General features: G+C 28.5%; 1 protein-coding gene and 1 pseudogene across 1 annotated transcript; one reads left to right on the top strand and one right to left on the bottom strand.

Moving 5' to 3' along the window:
• Positions 1 to 13,059: 13,059 nt before the first annotated feature.
• LOC141711420 (low-temperature-induced cysteine proteinase-like) lies at positions 13,060 to 17,184 on the top strand (annotated as a pseudogene).
• An 893-nt stretch (positions 17,185 to 18,077) lies between these two features.
• On the bottom strand, positions 18,078 to 21,851 carry LOC141711419 (protein RER1A-like). The gene is made up of 3 exons (XM_074513854.1): positions 21,388 to 21,851; positions 18,621 to 18,801; positions 18,078 to 18,494 (listed from the first exon to the last, which is right to left on the bottom strand). Exons 1-3 carry the CDS (start codon positions 21,726 to 21,728, stop codon positions 18,435 to 18,437), a joined length of 582 nt encoding a protein of 193 aa, XP_074369955.1. The 5' UTR covers positions 21,729 to 21,851; the 3' UTR covers positions 18,078 to 18,434.
• Between the last annotated feature and the right edge of the window lie 230 nt (positions 21,852 to 22,081).

Genomic DNA, 22,081 nt, shown 5'->3' with positions numbered 1-22,081 from the left:
AAGCCCGATACGTTTTCAAAAAAAACGGGTTTTTTAAAATTCTGATAAAACCCGGTCCGGCGAGTTTTTTGTGCATCTTTTATGTTTGAAACTCGTCTAGGATGGCGTATGAGATTCTAGGCCTAGATTAAAAATTATATTCAATTATTATTATTTTAAGTTACGTGTAATTAGTATAGTAGCTTAAAATCCGTGCGATGCACGGGTTCCCTTAATATTTAGATTTTTTATTTTATTTTATATTATTTTATTGAAATTCTAATATAAATAATTAAATACGTAAATTAATAACAATATAATTATAATTTGATTGTGTATAACTTTAAGTTAAATCAAATAGTATATTATAAAATAGTATATGGTTGTTGAGATTTGAACCATTAACCTTATTTATAAATAATAATTAAATGTTTGATGTTGGCGGGGTTCGAACCTGTGAACTTGGTTAGCGTGTTTTTTTTATAAATATTAATATAAATATTTATTATTGGCGGGATTCGAACCTAGAAATTTATTTGTAATTTTATAAATAATAATATAAATGTTTGTTGTTAGCGGGATTCAAACCTGTAAACTCGGTTAATGTATTTTTTTTAGTATTCGGATCTAACGATTATATGATCATTTGGTTAGAGATCTGATGGTCGTGATCGAAAGGGATAACAAAAAATAGGGTTAACCAAACTACAAATTATACCCGGTTCGGTTATTATAGTTTAGTATAGATTACCCGTGCGATACACGATTATTTTTATCTATATAATTTGTAAATTATAATCTTAATATGTTTATCAGATTCGAACCTTAGATCCCTTATATAATAACTTGTAGAATTATATCTAACAATTCTTTTCAATTTAATACAAAATATTTAACGATTATGGATTTAATGTTCACAGGAACTATAACCAGATTTTTAATATTTTATCTTTAATATAGTAGTATGGATATAAACCTTATAAAACATATCTTTCATGATCATTTTGTTAATAATTATACATATTTGATTGTTTAAAATTTAAATATATTACTCCCTCCGTCCCTAAATACATGTCCATTTTGACTTTTGACTAGTTAATTTAACCAAATTTTGACTGAAATTTACACCTACTATATAATTGACAAAAATAATAAAAATTATATCACTAGAAAACACATCTCTTCTATATATAATAGCACAACAAGGGGATAATATTTTGAGAATAAAAAGTCTAATTGAAAAGACTAAACTACCCCCTCTTTTTAATATTTATATAAAAAGTTGTGTTTTGTGGGAATCGAATTTGAGTTGCTTCATTCTTCTACACAACCTCGTACCACTACACCATATTGTCACATGTGCTTTTTATCATACACATAATATGTAAGTTTGCTAAATGAATATTTTATTTAACTTTAAAGATAACTACTTGAATTCCGCAAAAAATGATAGTTACTTTAATATTTGTACAATTAATTTTAAAGAACTAAATTCCAGATATAAAGTTAGGCATAGTACATAAATGGATTATTATCTTATTTATTATTATTTTTTAGTTTGAAAAATATGTCTCATATATTTTTAACATATTTTTTATTATAAAAAGTAATTAAAATCTACATATATAATTTTTAAAGAAAAAATATTGAAAATAGAATCGCCTATATATAAATAATCTAGATTGGTATTAAATATTTTGATAAGTTCGAATTATAATGAGTCAATGAATTTTAGTTTATTTTGAATTTGAAATCAGAATTTGGCCCATTGTTCAAAAAATACTCGAAATTTGACTACATGACTAGCCGAAAAACATTGTCACATTATACGTTTAGTAAATTTAAATTACAAGTTCGACGAGAATATCTTATATATAATGTGAAATTTTTTGATATCTTATATTAATATAAATTAATGTGTTTGAGTTATTTATAGTATCAAGTCAATTGATTATTTATATTAAAATTACTAACTTCACTGGTAGCGCAATAGTGTTTGGGGACTTGTCCCGATTTTAAAAATATTTTAAAATAATTTTTTAAAACTACGATGATTTATTAAATTGATTTATTTTTTATTTTTCACTTTAAAAAAAACTAGCATTTTAAAAAGAATTCTTTTAGATAAACAATATTTATTGATCAAGATAATATTTTACAAATATTTTGAATTATTTTAATATTTTAAATTATTCAAATAAAAGTTATATTTATACTATATTGTAGTATTGATTCAATACATTTTATACTATTTAAAATATATATATATATATATATATATATATATATATTCTTCAATAATTTGAAGGAATTAACGAGTTCAACTAATATTTATAAAACTTTATCAAATTGAAAAATATTTAATTTTAGGAGAATAGTATACAATATTAAGAAATTATTATATGAAGAAATAATAGAGTTCTAATGAAAGAAACTTAAAAATAGTTTAAATAACAATATAACTACAATTTTTCCTTCAAATTCTTGAAAAAAAATCATAAACATCAATAATAAGTCTTACAATATATAATTTATTTTTATGTTACATGATTGATACTCGGCCGCGTAAAAAACAGATATGAATTGTTTGTCAGTGATAATGTGAATACCATATATAAATTATTGTAATTTATTTATTATATAATTTTAATTTTTGAATAATTATAAATACATGTTATTTAAGTAATCAATTGCCTCACTATATATTAATAATGATTATACATGTACATAAATCAGATATTTAGCATATAAATAATTGAAACCATCGTAATTTCCTAAGAAATGTAAAATACGATAATTCACATGCTAACATTGACACATATAACTTAATCTTATTTTGTTAAGAGTAGTGTAAAAAAACTAACATTTTTCCACACATACATACGTTAAATTTCAAAAACTACCATTTTTCATTAAAATCAACTTTTATATTAACAGTAGTGTAAATTTTATATTATTTTATATTATGATTGCAAATAATTCTGAATTCAGTTATTCATTTTTTATCTTTTTAAATTGAGTAAGTTAATTGTAAGTTAGTAAAGAATTCATTAATAATATAGACCAGTTATATAGTTTATTTAAATAAAATTCAAAAATTTTGGTCAACTCTATATTCAACATATATGTTAATTTTTAACTTTTTCTTTGTAAACATACCAAAGACATTCTACATATTAAGTTTATTTGTTTCATTTTAAACGTACACCGACTAACCTATTTATATGCATTCATTAAATAAAATTATACAACACAAACAAGAATATATACATTTTTCTTTCTGAGTTATATTCGAAACGTTGTGTAATTTAGTAATGTCTTGTATGAAAATAATAAACAGGTAAATACGTTATACATTATACAACATTTACAAATGAGAATATAACTAAAAACATTATAATTATATGCATAAAAAACTCTAGAAAATAACCCGTGCCTCGCACGAACTAATATGCTAGTTTAGTTTATTTTAAAACGGAACTTTCATATTTGAAAAATAATTAATCAATAATTTTTAATGATAAGCCAAAAATTTATCAATCTCTTCTAAATATATTAGGAGAACAAGAGGATAAATTCACGAGATTAGAAAGTCTCATTGAAATGACTAATTTACCCCTGTATTTTAAATTTATATAAAATAGGTGGTTGGAGTAATTGAATTCAAGTCTTCACATTTACAAGCACATCGCCTTATCACTACACCGCACTATTACTTAAGTTTTTTATCATGTACATAATATGTGAGTGTCGTAAATAACGACAATTTATTTAACTTTAAACATGATTACTAATATATTTGCCGAGTTAGTTTTGAAAAATTGAATTTGAGATATAAAGTTAAGTACAGTATATAAAAGGATCATTACCTTATTTATTAAATAATTTAGTTTGAAAAGTATGTCTCATATATTTTTAATATATATTTTTAATAAAAAAATAAATTGTACATATAATTAAATTTTTTTATATGTTAAAAAGAGATACACTTATGTAAATAATAAATATATGTAGTACATATTTAGATAAGTTATAATTAGCGTATTTCGATTTATTTTGAATTCAAATTAAAATTTGTCCCATTTTTCAAAAAATACTCGAAATCTGACTAAATGACCTGTCCGTAAATACCAAGTCACTACATATGTTTAATTTGAATTACGAGTTTGACGAGAAAATCTTACCAATAAAATTAATATCTTTGAGATCTTTATAGAATCAAGTAAAATGATTTATGTATCAAAATTACTAGCTTCAAAATCAGAATTTTACCCATTTTGAAAAATACTCGCAATTTGAATACATGACCCGGCCGAAAATACATCATCACTGTCTAGATTTAATACATTTAAATTACGAACTCGACGAGAATATCTTACCAATAAGGATATATTTTACAATATCTTAAATTAATAAAAATTAATATTTTTGAGCTCTTTTTACGATCAAGTCAATTGATATTATATATCAAAATTACTATTTTATATACTATTTTATTTGCAGAACATATATGGACTCCCGTACTGAACTAAAAACAAGGACTCTCATATATATATATATAATATAAGTAACTTGTAAAATTATATAATTCAATATTTTGAAAAATAAAAATTAAATTAGCAATAATAAATTTACAAAAAAAAAATATTTAGTGTTGAAAAATATTGTACAGCTATTTTAAATTATTTGAAAAATGTTAAAATTATAATGTATTGTACTATTTGATTTAATCCATGTTATGCTATCTAAATAAAATAATTAATATTAGTCGATATTTTGAAATGATTAACAAGTTCAACTAATATTTAAAAAAAATATCAAATTGAAAATATTTAATTTTAGAAAAATAGTATACAATGTTATAAAGTTACCATAAAAAGAAATATTAGTATCATAAATGAAAGAAACTTTAAAATGATTTGAATGATGATATTAGTACAAATTTATCTTCAGATTCTTGAAAAAAACTTCTAAATATCAATAGTTAGTCTTGACGATATATGAATAATTTTTACGTCAAATCCGTGACTAATGCTCTGTTGAGTAAAAATAGATATTGTTTGATTTTCAGTGCTACCACGACTACAATATATAAATAATTGTAATTTATTTATTAGATAATTATAATTTTTGAATAATCATAAATACATGTTATTTGAGTAATTTACTAAATAACAATTAGATATATACATGACCAAGATATATAGAATATAAATAAACAAGACCAACATAATTTACTCAAAGATATAATAAATAATAATTTACATACATAAACACACATGTGGACTTTATCTTAACCAATATTAAAAGATTCAATTTTGATGTTGTATTTCAGAATTATTGATATATGTACTATAAAAAAATAACAAAAGTCTTTTATGTTTTGAAAATAAGAATGATCAATTAAATTTAAGTTGTTTTTTTCAATGTGTTAAAAACTAAATAGATTATGTCAATTTTAATTTATGAATTGACAATAATCTGACATCTTATAAAATTAACTTTGTATAATGGAAATTATTAAAGCTAAATACATGGTCGAGATCAATTTTAGTTAATGAATTAAGACATTAACAATTAGCAATGATATTAAATTAACATAAACGTTGAATTAAAGAAATAATATTTTTCTTAAAAAATAAACTTATATTAATTTAACTGTAAATTCTACTTTGTTAAATATTACGATTGCAGCTCTTGACCACTTTAATTATGCATTACTGATTCTTTTAAATTAAGCAAGATAATTGTAAATTAGTAATGACTTTAATAATAAAATACCTCATTACTCCGGGTTTATTTGACCAAAACTCAAAAAAATTTATCGACTCTGTAAAATACATATATGTTAAATTTTAGTTTCTTTTTATATACATATTGACAATATTTGATTGATTAACTATAATTTTTTTTCTTTTACACGTACAGTACAGTGACTACCCTGTTTGTATTTATTTAATAAATACAAATTACACGACACAAATAAGAAAATATGTATCATAGTTAATGAAATATATTTAAAAACGTTATGAACGTTATTAATGTTTTAAATGAAATCATACACATTGATAGATATACTCAACTTGTATTTGATATTTTTAGACGTTATACAATATTTATCAATAAGAAAATGATTAAATTTTTTACTAATATAATTTGATGATGTATAAAAAAATTTAGAAAACGGTCCGTGTCTCGCACGGGTTATTATGCTATTTAACTCATAAAAGAACAAAATGGACATGTAAATAGGGACGGCGAGGGTATCGTGAAACGAGTTTTGGTGAGAATCCAAAGCCTGCATGGGATTCTTTTCTTTGATTCGTGTTGTGATGAAAACCATTTTTAGACTTTAAAAAAAGGGAATGAATGGAGGGAAAAGACTTTTGCGATTGTGGGGACGTGCTTGCCTGCTACCATTAATTTCGTCGTCGTTCTCAAAAAAATTATTGACATTCTATAGTATCCTGTAGATTTTGTTCTGTAGATGCTTTGAAATTTTATATATTTAATTTACGTATCCCTTTCTCGTGAGTATTAAAATATTAGCTCCAACCGTATTCAACATAGTATTCAATATATATGTTTAAAGTAGAATTGAAACAGTTATAAGCAAACAAAAAATTGTGCAAAACAAATGTAACCGATAGATAAAAATGTAAAAGCTGTAAAAAAACATTAATACAACATACAATTATATAAATTAAGAGTATTTCCGATGAGTTCTTAAGTGGAAAAATAAAAAGCATTAATAAAATTGGAATCACGAGAGACTTTTATTTCATCTCCAACAGTTTCTGACGAACTCCAATAATATGATCCAAATTATATTATAATACATAAATATTATATTAAACTCTTATTTTTAAATTTAATGTATTACCATTATCAACTATTTATATTATATTTGATAGATTTTTTAAATCAAAGATAAAAAATTTTAATACACCTAAAAAAAATTAAAAATTACACGCGTAATTAATAAGAAACACATTCATTTCATTAATTAGGATATAAAGCATTATGAACATTCATTAATTATTCACAAATTAATTTTAAATCAAATAAACTCAATTATATTAATAAGAAAATTATTATTTTATATTAAACTAAATTTGGATGAGTGAACAATGACGATCCAAATTTGAATCAGTACTATTCAACGATCCAAATTTGAATCATCATTTGGATAACGGTTGGAAAATAGTTTCGGACAATCTATCCCAATTTTTTTGAATTGGAGATGCCCTTAGAAACTATTTAAAACCACTAATTGGGATTAATGTACATTGTCTCCGAACATTATCTATACTAACGTCATCACACTCCCAAAATTTCTTAGAAATTGATTCCACAAAAAAAAAAATTTCATCTACTTGACATTGTGTCGGAGAAATCTTAAAATAATTAACTTATAACTTAATATGAATAAATAACTTAAAAGTGATAAGTAAATGAACACTTATAAATTATATAAGTGTTTGTATAATTTTAATTATAAGTCAGATTTTTTTTAACTTAAATGAGCTAAAAAATTAATTTTTAAATATAATTATCTCAATTCATAAATTTTAAATTAAACTAACATTTAAAATATATATTTTAAAATTAAAGTTAATAAAAATGTGAAAAATAAAAATAAGTTATTTATCGGCTTATAAATTGTAAATTCAACTTATAAGTTGGATCGACAAACACTCGTCGATAAATTATTACGGACTTATAAACCAGAAATAACTTACAAGTAAGCAAACAAACATTTCCACTATTCATAATCTCATCTATTATTCTGTGACCCCATATCTACGCATTTTTGCTGACTCTGGCACTCTTGCTGGTCAACACTTGTCTTTGTCTTTAAATGATAATTTTTAAATAACAATTTTTGAAACTGTGCTAGAAAAATTTATTAATTTATTAATTAATTAAATTAAAGTGTTATGATTACTAAGAATGGAGGAGGAGTTATTTTTTCTTTTTTTTTTCCTAGTTAATGGAGAAGGATTACCGATTTTCTTTCTGTATTCATGGCCCAATGGGCCCGTAAATCTTACGAGTTGACATTGTTTTTTTCAGAGAGTTTTTATTAGTAAGACTAGTTTATATCTCGTGTTTTGCACACGGGTATTTCAAAAATTATTTAATAAAATAAATAAATAAATTTATAATTAAAATTAAATAATATAATTCTGAAAGATTAAGTTATTTATATAATAAGTGTATTGCATATACATATTATGATAAATTTATTTAAGAACTATTTTCGTTACATAAGTTATTTTTATGTTATATATTTTATGAGATTATTTCTATAAATAGATCTGTCAAAATTTAAAATTTATTTCAAATTTGTATTAAAATTTTACCATAAGTAACATAATTCATATTTATAATTGTATTGCAAAGTTTCTATAATTAAAACGGGTTATAATAAATATATGATTTTTTTATAAACCTAATATGGATACTAAACCTAAAAATGGATATATATTAGCTTTATTCGATAAGTACAATTTTCAAAGGCCAAGGCCACTAAACTTAGTTCAATAACAATTTGCAACTGACCTTGCTATAATTTTGCTCCCCATTTTTTTTAGAGATAACGAAACTAGATAATTTTATCACTATTTTGAGATTTACCTTTCCTTGTAGTGGTGCTAAATTATTTAATAAAAAAATGTTGTTACCAAATAAAAAGGTAAATTTTGCAACACAAAAGGGAACTGTTATCATTCATAACAATAAGCCCACAAACTGTCACAAACGGCCCAATCTTTGAGTGGGTCACTTGTAAATGGGTTTTGGGTCATCAAGGTCATACGGTCTTTTGTGGAAACAAAGTACTAACACAAATAAATTTCTCTTATTCGACTTTTTTTTTTCAGGAAAACTCCTCTCTCTTGTTGTTTTTTATGATGTGCCCATGAGTATACCGTAAGATTTTAGGTGACATTTTTTAATAAATTTTTTCCCTCATTAATAATGAGGATCTTCTATTTTTTTTGACTAATATGGCTTATAGCCTTACAAATGAGTATTTATTCTTAGCCATAGTCGAACACAGGGCTTGAGACGACAGATGATAAGGTCATTACCACTAAAGTTATTGCTCAGGACCTTCTATTACTATATACACAAAAAATCCTACTGATAAAAATAGAAAAATGGTAGTTACTCAAAATTTGTTCCAAAAAACGGTTCCAAAGTGCCACGTGGCATATTATAATTGGTCATCATACAAGATTGATCCCATGTATTTAGCATCAACCACACCAATTAAAATAGTTTGAAATAACTTATCACCACGTCATTTTGGAACTATATTTTATACGCGAATCCTGATTTTGGATTCCAAGCACTATTCCTAAAAATAAGCCAACTCATTAAAAATCTATTCCTTTTTTTGTGAAACGTCCAAAAACTATGAGTAGTGCTATGTTACCCTAAATTCTTTCCCAAAATTTTCACCAAATGATGTAGCTGACACATGACATTTTTTAATTTGTGGGCGCATATTAATGCATGCGGAATACCATATTATATTCAGAAAAATTGTTATTTATTATACGCCACATCAGCATTTGAGGAAGTTTTTGAGGAAAAAAATTTGGGGAACCTATCATTTCTCAAAATCTATTCCTAAAAATAAACCAACTCATCAAAAATACATAACATTCTCCTTAGAGTATGCCCACGTGGCAAAAAACCCAATTATCGAGGAGTAAATAGTGCCAAGTCAATGGTAGATATGGGAGACGTTACTAATTAAAAAGCCAGAGAGCGGCGTATAGATTTATGATCTACGGTATTGATCACGTTCACATGGTTATTGCCTTGTTGCTTGTCCATGTTTAATGCTTTTTATTCTATCTTATCCATCCACGTGCATTGGTATTTTAATGTTTTGTTTATTGTGTCCAAAATTGATGGAAAAAAAATACCCATGCTATAATAAATTCATTTCCGGTGATAAGAATACAATTTTACCGCTAAAATCAAATATAAACAAGTATTTAGTTTGATCATTATTTTGAAATAAATGTAAATATCATTATTTTATAAATTACGCTTTAAATATTTAGTTATGGATGAAAACATAACAAAAGCCGACATCAATCATTCTTTTAAAAAATATGAAAAATCGGTGTAAAATATGCCCACCACTTTACAGATAATGAAGATGGTTTTATGAATCCCCAAAGGGAAGTTGTCAACCTATCAACATATTACAAATGTTTTCATAGACTGAAATATATACTATTTATTAATAAATGAATCATATTTTATTGGAATACAAAAGTACTTAAAATACTAATTGTAGTACGCCTGATAATTATTTAACTATTTTATCAATTTTAAATTATTAAATCCCAACTACTAACACAAAAAACTTGTATTCGTTTTCTGACTTTGTTTCTTACGGTTAGTGTCCATTGAAGAGTAGATTCGTTTTTAAATTTGAAAACATTTTTTTAACAATAATTATGTAAAAGTATGACTTAATTGACATTTATTAATTTTTAAACCGAAAATCAATAATTTTACGATTATATTTGTTAGTTTCCATCACAACTTCTATTTACCTTTAAGTTCAAAAATATTTTTTTAATATCAATGAATTTATGAGTTGTATTTAAATGTTATTAAGTAATATTAAATCAGGTAAAATAACACCTATTTATTTTTAATTTGAAAAATATTTTTTTATGAATAATTAAGTAATACTAAATAATTATAATATAATTATAACCTAATATTAAGTAATTTTAAATTATCAAAAATAATAAAGATGTTTGGTTCATAAAACAATTATACAATTCGTTCACACAATAGTCCTATTAATAATAAACTAATATGTTAGATTTTTTACAACAAATGAAACATAGGTGCAAAACTAGAATTTTACGGTAGAACTCTATAACAACACATGAGTTTAATTCCTTCTAATTATATGATTTAATAGCTTTGATTTATTATACATTCTCATTGGATTCAATTATTTATAAATACCAATCTCATATCATATATTATTATTATTTTAATTTCGACATTATTTCACACATATTATGAGATTTAATTTCCTGTATTTTAATTCAATATTTTTAATTTCGGGCTCATGTTTCACACGGATTATCTACTAATTGATATATATATATATATAATTGTTTAATTAACTTGACCCACATTAAATTTATTAATATTAAGTTTATAATTACTAATTAATTTATTATTTTAAAAACATACTCAACTTCCTTTAAACCATATTTTTTTATTAAATACCTATTTTCTACCGAAAATCCTCGGTTGTCTTCCCCATTTTTCTATCATTTGAAGTTGCTCACTCATATTCTAGTAGCCATTAGGTTCTTGTTTGTATTTGTTGCGTGAATATTAAGAAAAATTAATACAAATAAAGATTTTGCACGTTATCGCATCTTCTGAATCTGTGAAATATTCAACTTTTACTGCATCGAATATTAGCCTATTACCAAATGTTAAATTATATTCCCTCCCTCTTTTTCCGTTAATTGTTTACATTGAAAAACGAGAGTTCAACATACACTTTAATAGTTTTATTAAATATAGCTACATAATTTATCTTTTAATTCTTTTTTCTAAATAAAACTATAATATTCAAACTTTTATACAATAAAAAAATTTAAAAATAAATTACAAAAATATACTTTATAGTTATATGAAAATGCCCGTTAAGTACGTGAAAAAACTGTGAAAGAAATGAGAGACACCAAAGTAATACTCTCTCTGCCCCATTAAATTCTATACATTAATTTTTGGCACGCTTTTCAATACTCATTTAAAACACAACTCCATAATATTTTTTTGAATTTTTTTTTATGAATAAAAGTTGTATATTTAAACTTTTATTAAAATTTTTTTTTGAAAAATATTATGAAAATCTCAAAATACGTGCAAATAGTGAACGTATAGAAACCGTCTCTGCTAGGACGGAGGGAGTATATTTTAATAATTGTAATGCACATATGCAGCCTTTACTATCTAGAGATCCAATTTTTCATCCAACTAACCACCAGTCTCTTTGTACATGTAAATTATGAGGTTAGGTTGGATAACTAACTCGAATAGTGAATCGTTTCCATACATTCATATTTTCTCATCTGCTGATATTGAAGGCCTGATGGGCATTCATTATTTTATGCATTTTTTGTTATGACAATCATGTGCAGTTCTTAATACTATATTCTAAATTCTAAATAAATTACGTGATGGCCAAACTCTTGCATTTATCTTCATGGCCAAACTCTTGGATTTATCATGTTTGAATTGAATGGTTGTTCACTCTTGAGTTACTTTCTTTATGAATTTTTTATTTTTGCAATTTCCTCTTCATTCATCTATTTTTTTCCCAATCAATCACCATCAAGGTTGTAAAACTCGAAAATTTAATTTACTCAATTATGTCTTTAAAATCCGATAAATAGGTCGATTTCTCGAATATTCATTTTCTATATTCGAGTACTCGATCAAGTATTCACTTACATCTGAACCGATTCATCTCTGAATTACGAGTCTTTAAAGTTTGATAAATAGACCCATTTTTCGAGTACTCGACCAAGTATTTGCTTAAACCTGAATCAATTCACCTCCAAATTTCGAATACTCATCTAATTTGACCGAATTTTAGTACAATGATCACTAGTTACACCAATTCCATTAAAAAATTTCTTCCAACCCTACAATTTCATCTCTTATGCCTCTCATTTGTCCATTTACATTCTTATATAAACACCTCAACATAGATTCCTCTTTTTAATTTCATGTTATATATGAATAAGTATTATAAAGAATCTCGGATTCATGTTACAACTTACAAATGAGTAACTGTTCTAACTGATCTGTTCTAACTGATCTCGGCCGAGTCAATCAGAAAGATATATGGTCCTAAAATATATCCAAAAATGGATAACCAAAAAAAAAGTTAGTACAAAGCATAAATTATTTATTTAAACGAAATTGTTTGAGTATATTTAAATTGATTCATACATAATAATAAAATAATCAAATAGATTCCTTTAATTATCTTTATAAGCACCACTTTCTCTCCACTTTATCATCACCTCATTCCACTTCCCTTCCCTCTCCAAACAACCATGAAGACAATCCTTTCCATTCTCCTCCTTTCCCTCCTCGTTGCCGTCGCCGTCGCGGCCGACATGTCCATCATAACCTACGACCAAACACACGCCGTCGGGACACCCGACGACGTGATCATGGCCGCATACGAGTCGTGGCTTGCCAAGCACGGCAAGTCATACAATGCCCTAGGAGAAAAAGAACAACGCTTTCAGATTTTTAAGGATAATTTTTTATACATCGACGCGCAAAATGCCGTCGAAAATCGAAGTTTTAAACTAGGGTTGAACAAATTTGCTGATCTTACTAACGAGGAGTATCGGTCTAAGTATACCGGTATGAAAACCAAAAATTTGAAAAGGAAAGTTAGTGGAAAGAGTGAGAGGTATGCTACACTCGCCGGCGAGAGCTTGCCGGAGTCCGTTGACTGGAGAGAGCTCGGCGCCGTCTCCTCCGTTAAAGATCAAGGGAGTTGTGGTGAGCTGAGCTAATTTGATTTACTTTAATGTATTTATGTTAATATGATTTTATTGCATATATTTTCAAATCATATGCCTTGATCATTTTTGTTAATTTTAAATTTTTAATGTTTATATCAATTTGTAGTTTATAGACTAGTGGATCAGTAGGAGTCATCTAGCCGGCGGTATAAACAATACTCTATATTATTATATCGATTTTTCTATCATGTGCTCGTAGACATTCAATAAACGTGAAAAATATTAAGTTTAGGTCCTTTTGATTTATTATACTTTATCTCATGTGACTGATGGATCTCCGAGATACACAAAAATTTACCCATTAATCTGGTCAAAATTTATAAATTTTCGTGCTTATTATTTAAAAATGGGCATATGATAAAAAAACGCTTATTATATTTTCGGGATATGTATAAAATTACTAATAATTTCATTAATGTTTTCACCTAACGACGAAAACTGGAATATTATGATAAGTAAAATAATATAGTTAGTGATAATAACAATTAATGACGTTCGAATTATTGTCTTTATATATATGGTGTGCATTGTTGTTAAATTATACTTGTGTTTGTCTATATCAGTTTGTTTATACCTGTATAATTAGGTTTAGCTGTCACATTATTGAAATGACATTATTGTATACATTTTCTGCTAGAGTGTGCTGGTAGGTTATGAAGTTGAAAATATTGTTTATAATATTAAATTCTCTCTGTCTTAATTAATTTGTCCTACTTTATTTTTTGTGTTTAAATTTATCTAATTTTGACAAAAAAAATTCATATAAATATAATTGGGAAAAATTATAAAAATTATATAATCAGAAAGTACATGTAATCTATTTTAATATATATTTTTCAGTTTTTAAAATTAATAAAAATATTATGTTTAATTTATGGTCAAAATTGAGTCAATTTGATCACAAAAAATCAAGCACCGCAGATAAATTGGGACGAAGAGAATAAATAAAATGATTATAACGATTAGTGGGTTATAAAATGATTATTACTTGGTCTTAGTTACAAAATTTTGTATTTATATGTTAAACATTTATTTGTTGTAAATACCACAAGAAGTCAAACATACTGTAAATGTACTACAAAGTAGATGAAATTTATTTGTAATTTAAAATTTCGAGGACACGTCATGCATGATATCACCCTACTTGGCCTCCAGCGGGTCCCACAGTTACATATTGTCAATATTGTAACTTGATAAATATAGTTGGAACTTGAACTTAAAAATGTTAATCTATTTATAGGATTGTTAATAAAATAATCAAGTAATTAATTAATCGGTTTTTCTATTATGTGTAATTTATAATTTTAAGCCAAGCGACTTTGTGTAAATACAGAGAATTCGTCATTATTATAAAAAAAGAAGTACTTAAGATGCATTAAATTTATAAGTTTTCGCGTCTATGAAACGGACAAAGGCATGATTGAAGATTGGTTAACTAATTAAGTTTGAAATGAATCAGGGAGTTGTTGGGCGTTTTCAACAATAAGCGCAGTGGAAGGAATAAACCAGATAGCCACCGGGAAGTTGATCACACTATCAGAACAAGAGTTAGTGGACTGTGACAGATCATACAATGAAGGTTGCAATGGCGGTCTAATGGATGATGCTTTTCAGTTCATCATTAACAATGGTGGCATTGACACTGATGCTGATTATCCTTATACCGGTCGTGATGGACAGTGCGATCAATACAGGGTTCGTTTATCTTTCTTCTCGTGTTTTCCAACTTATAAGTTACGAGTTTAAAAAAGTTTAAAATTTTAATTAGGGCCTGGTTGTGTAGAGCTTATAAGTTACTTATAGCTTATAAGTTCTTAAGTACTTATCTCGTGATGTTTGTCGACCAAACTTATAAATCGAATTTACAACTTATAAAATGATAAGTTGAATGTTAGTCACGATGTATTTTTTCTCAAATTATTTTGATTTTTCCATTGTTTTATTAATTTTAGTTTTTAAATATATGTTTTTAAATGTTAAGTTAATTTAAAAGTCATGAATTAAGATAATGAATTAAGATAATAATATTTAAAAATTATTTATTTTAGTTCATTTAAGTTTAAAAAATTATGAATTATAAGTAAAATTAACCAAACAGTTACATAACTGATAAGTATTTATTTATTTATCACTTTTAAGTCACTTATTAATTTGAAGTCATAAGTTATTTATTTTAAGATTTCCCAAACGGGCACTTATTAATATTGCGAATGAGCATGTGAGGTTAATTTGTGATCGAATGAATTTTGGATGCCTTGTGCAGAAGAATGCAAAAGTAGTCACTATTGACTCGTATGAAGATGTTCCTACATACGATGATAAGGCGTTGCAGAAAGCTGCAGCAAACCAGCCTATCAGTGTCGCTATTGAAGCCAGCGGCAGAGATTTCCAGTTCTATGATTCGGTAAAACTCTTGACTAGGAACCAAAAATACCAACAACATTATAGCATTCAGTACCGTATTTAGCCTTAATATCTCTTTTAATTTTTGTTTTTAGGGTGTGTTTACGGGGAAATGTGGAACAGACTTGGATCATGGTGTGGTAGTCGTTGGTTATGGTACAGAAAACGGTAAAGATTACTGGATTGTGAGGAATTCATGGGGTGCGGATTGGGGTGAGAAAGGTTATCTAAGGATGGAACGTGGAATTGCCTCCAGAGCGGGAATTTGTGGGATTTTATCCGAACCATCTTACCCTGTGAAGAATGGCGTAAACCCTCCAAATCCCGGTCCATCTCCACCCTCGCCTAAATCACCTGAAAGTGTTTGCGATGAATACTATACTTGTCCAATGAGTACTACTTGCTGCTGCATGTACGAGTACTACGGTTACTGCTTTGCCTGGGGTTGCTGCCCTCTTGAGGGCGCTTCTTGTTGCGATGATGGTTACAGTTGCTGCCCTCATGATTACCCTGTCTGCAATGTCCGTGCAGGAACCTGCTCAATGGTAAGATATTAGAGTATCTTCAATAATGAATTGGATTGAAAACGAAGAATTTCAGTTCATTGTTTGTCTAATTTGCTCATGCATCACATTCTTGTTGTCAAACAGAGCAACGACAATCCATTGGGAGTGAAGGCAATTCAGCGGATTCTGGCAACACCTAAGTGGCAACACGGGAGCAAAGGCAAGAAGGTTACCGCTTAAGAAGATTACCGGAAGGGCCCCTGAGTAAACCGGAGCTGACAGAGGTGACAAAATTACAACAGCACGTTTCGAGTTGCTGAAGTTGATACTTTCTAGTAAATATTTGCAGTGAAGGAGGGTCATTTATTGGATACTCATTTCCAGCTTTGTACATTGATCTTCGAATTTCTCCATTACCATTGAAGAACCAAAGGATTAGACTGCATTATTAATCCTGTAAAGTAAATAATAACAAACAGGTTTTATTTCAAACTATGTATGATGCATAATGAAAACACAGTATGATCCTATTTCTAATTTGACGATAAGCAGCATTACAATGCTCACTAAGTTATAAGTAGTTCACTTGTTACGTCCAAATATATCAAGTGAGTCACTGATTACAAAACTGACTCAAATGAGCCACTTATTTGAAAATTTGTATCAAAAATATTACTCTATCATTAGTCGAAATTGTTAAAAGTATTATATATTGAGTTTCGCACATTTTTTATGAATGATATTACATCCAAATGAAAGAATCCGAGTTCTTGATAAGTTGTCGTTTTCCCTGCACAAGATGTCTCCAGTCTCGGGCCTTGACGTTCTGGCTTTCTATTCTTGTTGTCCAGAATGTCGGAGTTGAACTGAACCTCCCAAGCTCTCAATTGCTGTGAAGATTGGCAATTGAAAGAGACATGGAAGAAAAGTAATTACCGGAAAGAGTTGGGCACATTCAGCTTACAGCGTCGATAACATTCCACGAAGATGCAAAACAATGATTGTTTTTGTTAGGGGTTACCACTAACACCCGTTTCTGGCTTTATCAGCAGCAACCTTACCAACCAATCTCCAAGCATTTAAAATCGAAAGAGTTAATATGCATCTTAAGTTCCGAGTATAGAGGTAAGTTCAACGTACATCTTATCTCTCGCGTACCCTACTTCTAAGTGGAATGTTATCGGGTATGTTTAGCTAGAAATTTGCTTACCGGTCCACTCCAAGGATAATAAATACTTAATTCGAAATTCTGAAGAAAACATCAGCTCCAAACCGACCCTTCACAAATGCATTACAATTTCCTAAAACCAAAACTCTACTTTTGAGTGGGTGGTGTTTGTAATATCATGCATTTCAAGAATTTCTCATATGAGAAATTCCACTCACAACTATATATGCACTCGCAACTATATGCGCCCCTGAATTCATAGATATAAGGTAACAAAAGATCAAGTTGATTGGGACAGAACACAGTCGTAAAATGGAGGATTGAATAGAACAAAAGAAAGAATGGCATTCTCTTACAACATGGAAGAAATATAGTTTACACACAACTCCACCTCGTGATTCCATCTCATTAGGGGTAAATCCAACAATAATCAAATAAATAGAATAATGTTCTTTTTGGCATTCAAAATTACCACTATCAAAAACCTTGTATCAGATTTTGACACTTAATCTGAAGAATATCAAGTCCTGTCATGATTTGCCTGGAGGCTGGCGCTACACAGTGGTTCAATTCTTGCCAGATGCTGAAAAAGAAATTACAGTCTGGTCCTCATAAGACTTCAATGAGAAAATTTGCAATTAACAATTGAAATTTCATGAAACAATCATTACAATTACTTCAGGGTTTTCATCTCCACTAAAACTCTAGACACTTGTACCCTAAACATATGTATATTCTGCATTACAATGTCCGTATTGTAAGCTCTTAAGGCCTGACTACAGTTTCTGTCTCATCGTTGGCAGCTGCTTTCTTACCAGTGTAACGCTACAATAATAAAATTTAGAAAAAACATTAGGCAAGGCCTCAACTATTACGGTAACAGTAGTATAGGAGGTTTGTCAAAGCAGGCTAAGCACCACATGCAAAGCAAATGAATATGAATGTTTTTACCTGCTTGCCAAAGGTGAAAGGGACATATCTGTACTTTATCATGTGCATTATCTGTCTCTTCATTGTTGAAATGAACAGCACAATCCAATAAAACAGCAAGATTGGCCAGAATACAGGCACATCAAATGCACTAAAGAACGTTAGCACAAAAGCAATGCAAAATGCTTTGATTAGTGAATACCTGTTAGTCAAAGGAACCAAATAAATATTAGCAAATCTGTCAGCATTTTCCAAAAAGTAATATAAAATCTTGAAGTGAGGAGTGTAGAATAGAGGGAAGAAGTATATATATATATATATATGTCATGCCTTGACAAGTAATTTTCTAGTTTTTTGAATGTTTTTGTGATTTTCTAGGTTTATAAGTGCAGAAAACAGTAAATCAAGGATAGAAACAGAGAAATGAAGGTAGGTTAGCAGAGAAACAGCAAGAAATTGATAGTTTTAGAAAGAAAATAGACTTAAAGGGAGAGATCAGTTTAGAGAGAGAAAGAAATAACAGATTTTAGAGAGAGAGAGAAGACTTGGTAGAAAAGATATTCCATTTTATGAATATTGATCATACATACTGAATTACAAGGCTTTCTCCTCCATTTATACTAGTTCATATTTAAAAAGAAGATAAAGACCATACTACCCCTTTGCTGTTACTAACATACTACTACAGTACTTATACTAGACTACTCTCATTTCCTGACAATATATATATATATATGACACTACCACATTAATCTTCCAACACATATCGGTAAGACAACTTAAACCTTGCAAATAGACAAGTTGAGAAGACAATACATCTCAAATTTTTCCTTGTGCATATGCTTCTCTCTGAGTTTCTCTAACCTGTCATATTCATGATAGCTTACTAAAAGAAATACTAACAATGGCACCTTATATACGACTAATTTTTTTAATGAGTGTTCTTTGTGCAGGGGCTTATAAAACCTCAGTGGGTTAATCGTACAATTTACAAAGATAAAAATCGTCTGTGTAACAGGGTAAAATTTAAGCAGAGCCTTTATAATCTTCACTGCCGTCTTCACTACATACGAGGGCTCTCCCCCTCCCTTCCTCTCCCCCTTCCTGTCCTTGTCTATAGTCGTTCCTTTACCCATTAGGGTTTTAATCGGTCAAATCTTCAAATACGGCAATGCCAAGATATCTCCACGTAATTCTAGAAGCCTAACTTCACTGTATTCCACTCAGGCAAGCCCCATCTAGTCCTGTTAACGCCTAAGCCACACTGCCACAACCATTTTAATGCCTAAATACAAATTGTGGTAGTGTAGATGAGCATACTTGCAAATAAACACCAGTTCATTTATAATCACCATTCAGTATGACCATGTTCACGATTTATTAACTTCATCCGCAAACTATCATAGCGATCTCGTGTTTTTGCTTTTAAACGTTAGTTCACCATAACAGGCATAAGGGTTCACCAAGTTAAAACCGGGTAGAATAGTTTTATTTATCCATCTACAATAGGGTCCAACAACTCAGACTTCATTAAAGTCTTTTTGTCAAAGAATATTATAAGTATTAATTTACTACTGATATAGCAAATATTTTGCTTATGTGAACCAAAAAACTGATGATTGTGGTGAGGTTAAACACAGCATAGCTAACTTACCTAAAGACATGCGTAAATTGTGGAGTTAATTCAGGAAAATAGTCCTTTTAAAGAAAAATAAAAACAACCAAGTATTATCTAGTGACTAGCAACAAGTGAACGTTGACCGCCTCTGTAAATTTTATTGCAAATTGGTTAAAGATCGCGACACCTTATTGGTGAGCTGAAAGGGGCGTGATGAACAAGTACCTAACTCTACAATGGCTGTTAAGGTACTCTACCTATGTATCCAGTGATCTACAAAATAAAAGAACAAATCAAAGTATATGTGCTGTTACAAGCTTCCTTGAACACATTTTAATAAACTTTCCCAATGCTAAAAACTACCCAAGTCACACATCATTCACAATTAACCTTATATCACAGTATCACACTATTCCTTAACTAAACATCGGCCTATTTAACCTCCCCCCCATTTCATTTTCTAGTGCCCCGAAAGAATACGCCAATACCCTCGACAAAGCACAAGGCGCTCCACATCTCCAAAACAAACCTCTATTGCTCTATCCCCGACTCTAATCAGGCTGACACTTAACAATTACATCGGCTCACTTCTTCACCTCGTCCTCCGAACCTCTATAAACAATTGATCACTCAATCAAAAAGACCGATCAACATAATAAACACCTACTCCACCTAACATTCTCCACCTACATCTCCTCGAAAAAACATCATCATCATCATCATCATCATTATATTCACATTAATTTATCATTTATCTACCTCTAACGAGTATATCTATTAATAACAACAAGTACAATCAGATCAATTTAACATTATTACATACCTAACACAATCGTCTACCTACATCTCACTGAAAAATCATCATCATCATCAGCAGCATCATTAGTCTCACATTAATCTATTACTTATCAACCTCTATCTTTAATCAATTAATAACTACAAGCACAATTAGATCATTTTAAGCACCGAACATGTTATGTACCTAACACAATTCTCTACCTATGTCTCACCGAAAAATCATCATCGTCATCCGATTTTCAATTAATCTATTATTCATCGACCTCTACCGATTGATAACTACAAGTACAATCAGATCAACAAGCTACAATAAAATTAGATCAAAAATACATATAAAAAATCATTTAATTAAATTAAATTGAATAAAATTACCAGAACTTAAACTCAGGGAGGCGCCTCACAAACGGGCGAAACTCGTCGGATCCGCGAGTAGGAAGACCCGGCCCGTCTTGAATCTCCGGATCGACCTGAGGCGACAAGAACGCGAGAAGCAATTGAAGTATATATATACCGAGGCCATAAGTGATTATATAAAAGCCTTGAACGAAGTACACGCGCAGCGCGTAGATGAAAACGATTGCCGCGAATCCGATCCAGCGGCGGAGAACGTGCGGCGTGGATTTATCGAGGAGGTGTTGGTAACGGCGAGAGACGGCGTGTGACCATTGTGAAACGGCGTTCACCGGAGAATCGTCGCCGGCACCGACATTCATGTTTGTGTGTGTGTGTAAATGTGCGTGTTTGTTTTCAATTTGTTTTCTGGGTGTTTCGTTGGTCTATTTTTTTCGTTGGATGATATTTTGCGGGAATTGAGGGGTGGGTAAGGGAATCATACTAGGAAATATGAATACACTCCCGAAATAAAATGTTGATAATCGGCCGAAATTTAAATATTAATATTAAATAAACTTTTTAAATAATTAATAATAAGTTATAATTTAAATATATAATAAATAAATTATTGTTATTATCAGTTTTATTTTGAAATTATAGATATTTTTCATTAACTCAAATCTGTATATTATTAAACTCAACACTATTATGTGTTAAATAGACAGAACTAACA

The sequence above is a fragment of the Apium graveolens genome, chromosome 3, assembly GCF_009905375.1.
Source record: "Apium graveolens cultivar Ventura chromosome 3, ASM990537v1, whole genome shotgun sequence".
NCBI lineage: Eukaryota > Viridiplantae > Streptophyta > Magnoliopsida > Apiales > Apiaceae > Apium > Apium graveolens.
Note: the sequence above shows the minus strand (reverse complement) of the source record. Positions and strands in the feature narration are given on the sequence as shown.

Excerpts from the sequence above, each read along its gene's own strand:
- LOC141711419 (XM_074513854.1), bottom strand. The coding sequence starts at position 21,728 with ATGAATGTCGGTGCCGGCGACGATTCTCCGGTGAACGCCGTTTCACAA. Across the intron at positions 18,802-21,387 it reads CTCCCTGAGTTTAAGTTCTG|GTATTCACTAATCAAAGCAT; the intron begins GTAATTTTATTC and ends TTTGACTAACAG. Across the intron at positions 18,495-18,620 it reads CTTTCACCTTTGGCAAGCAG|CGTTACACTGGTAAGAAAGC; the intron begins GTAAAAACATTC and ends TTATTATTGTAG.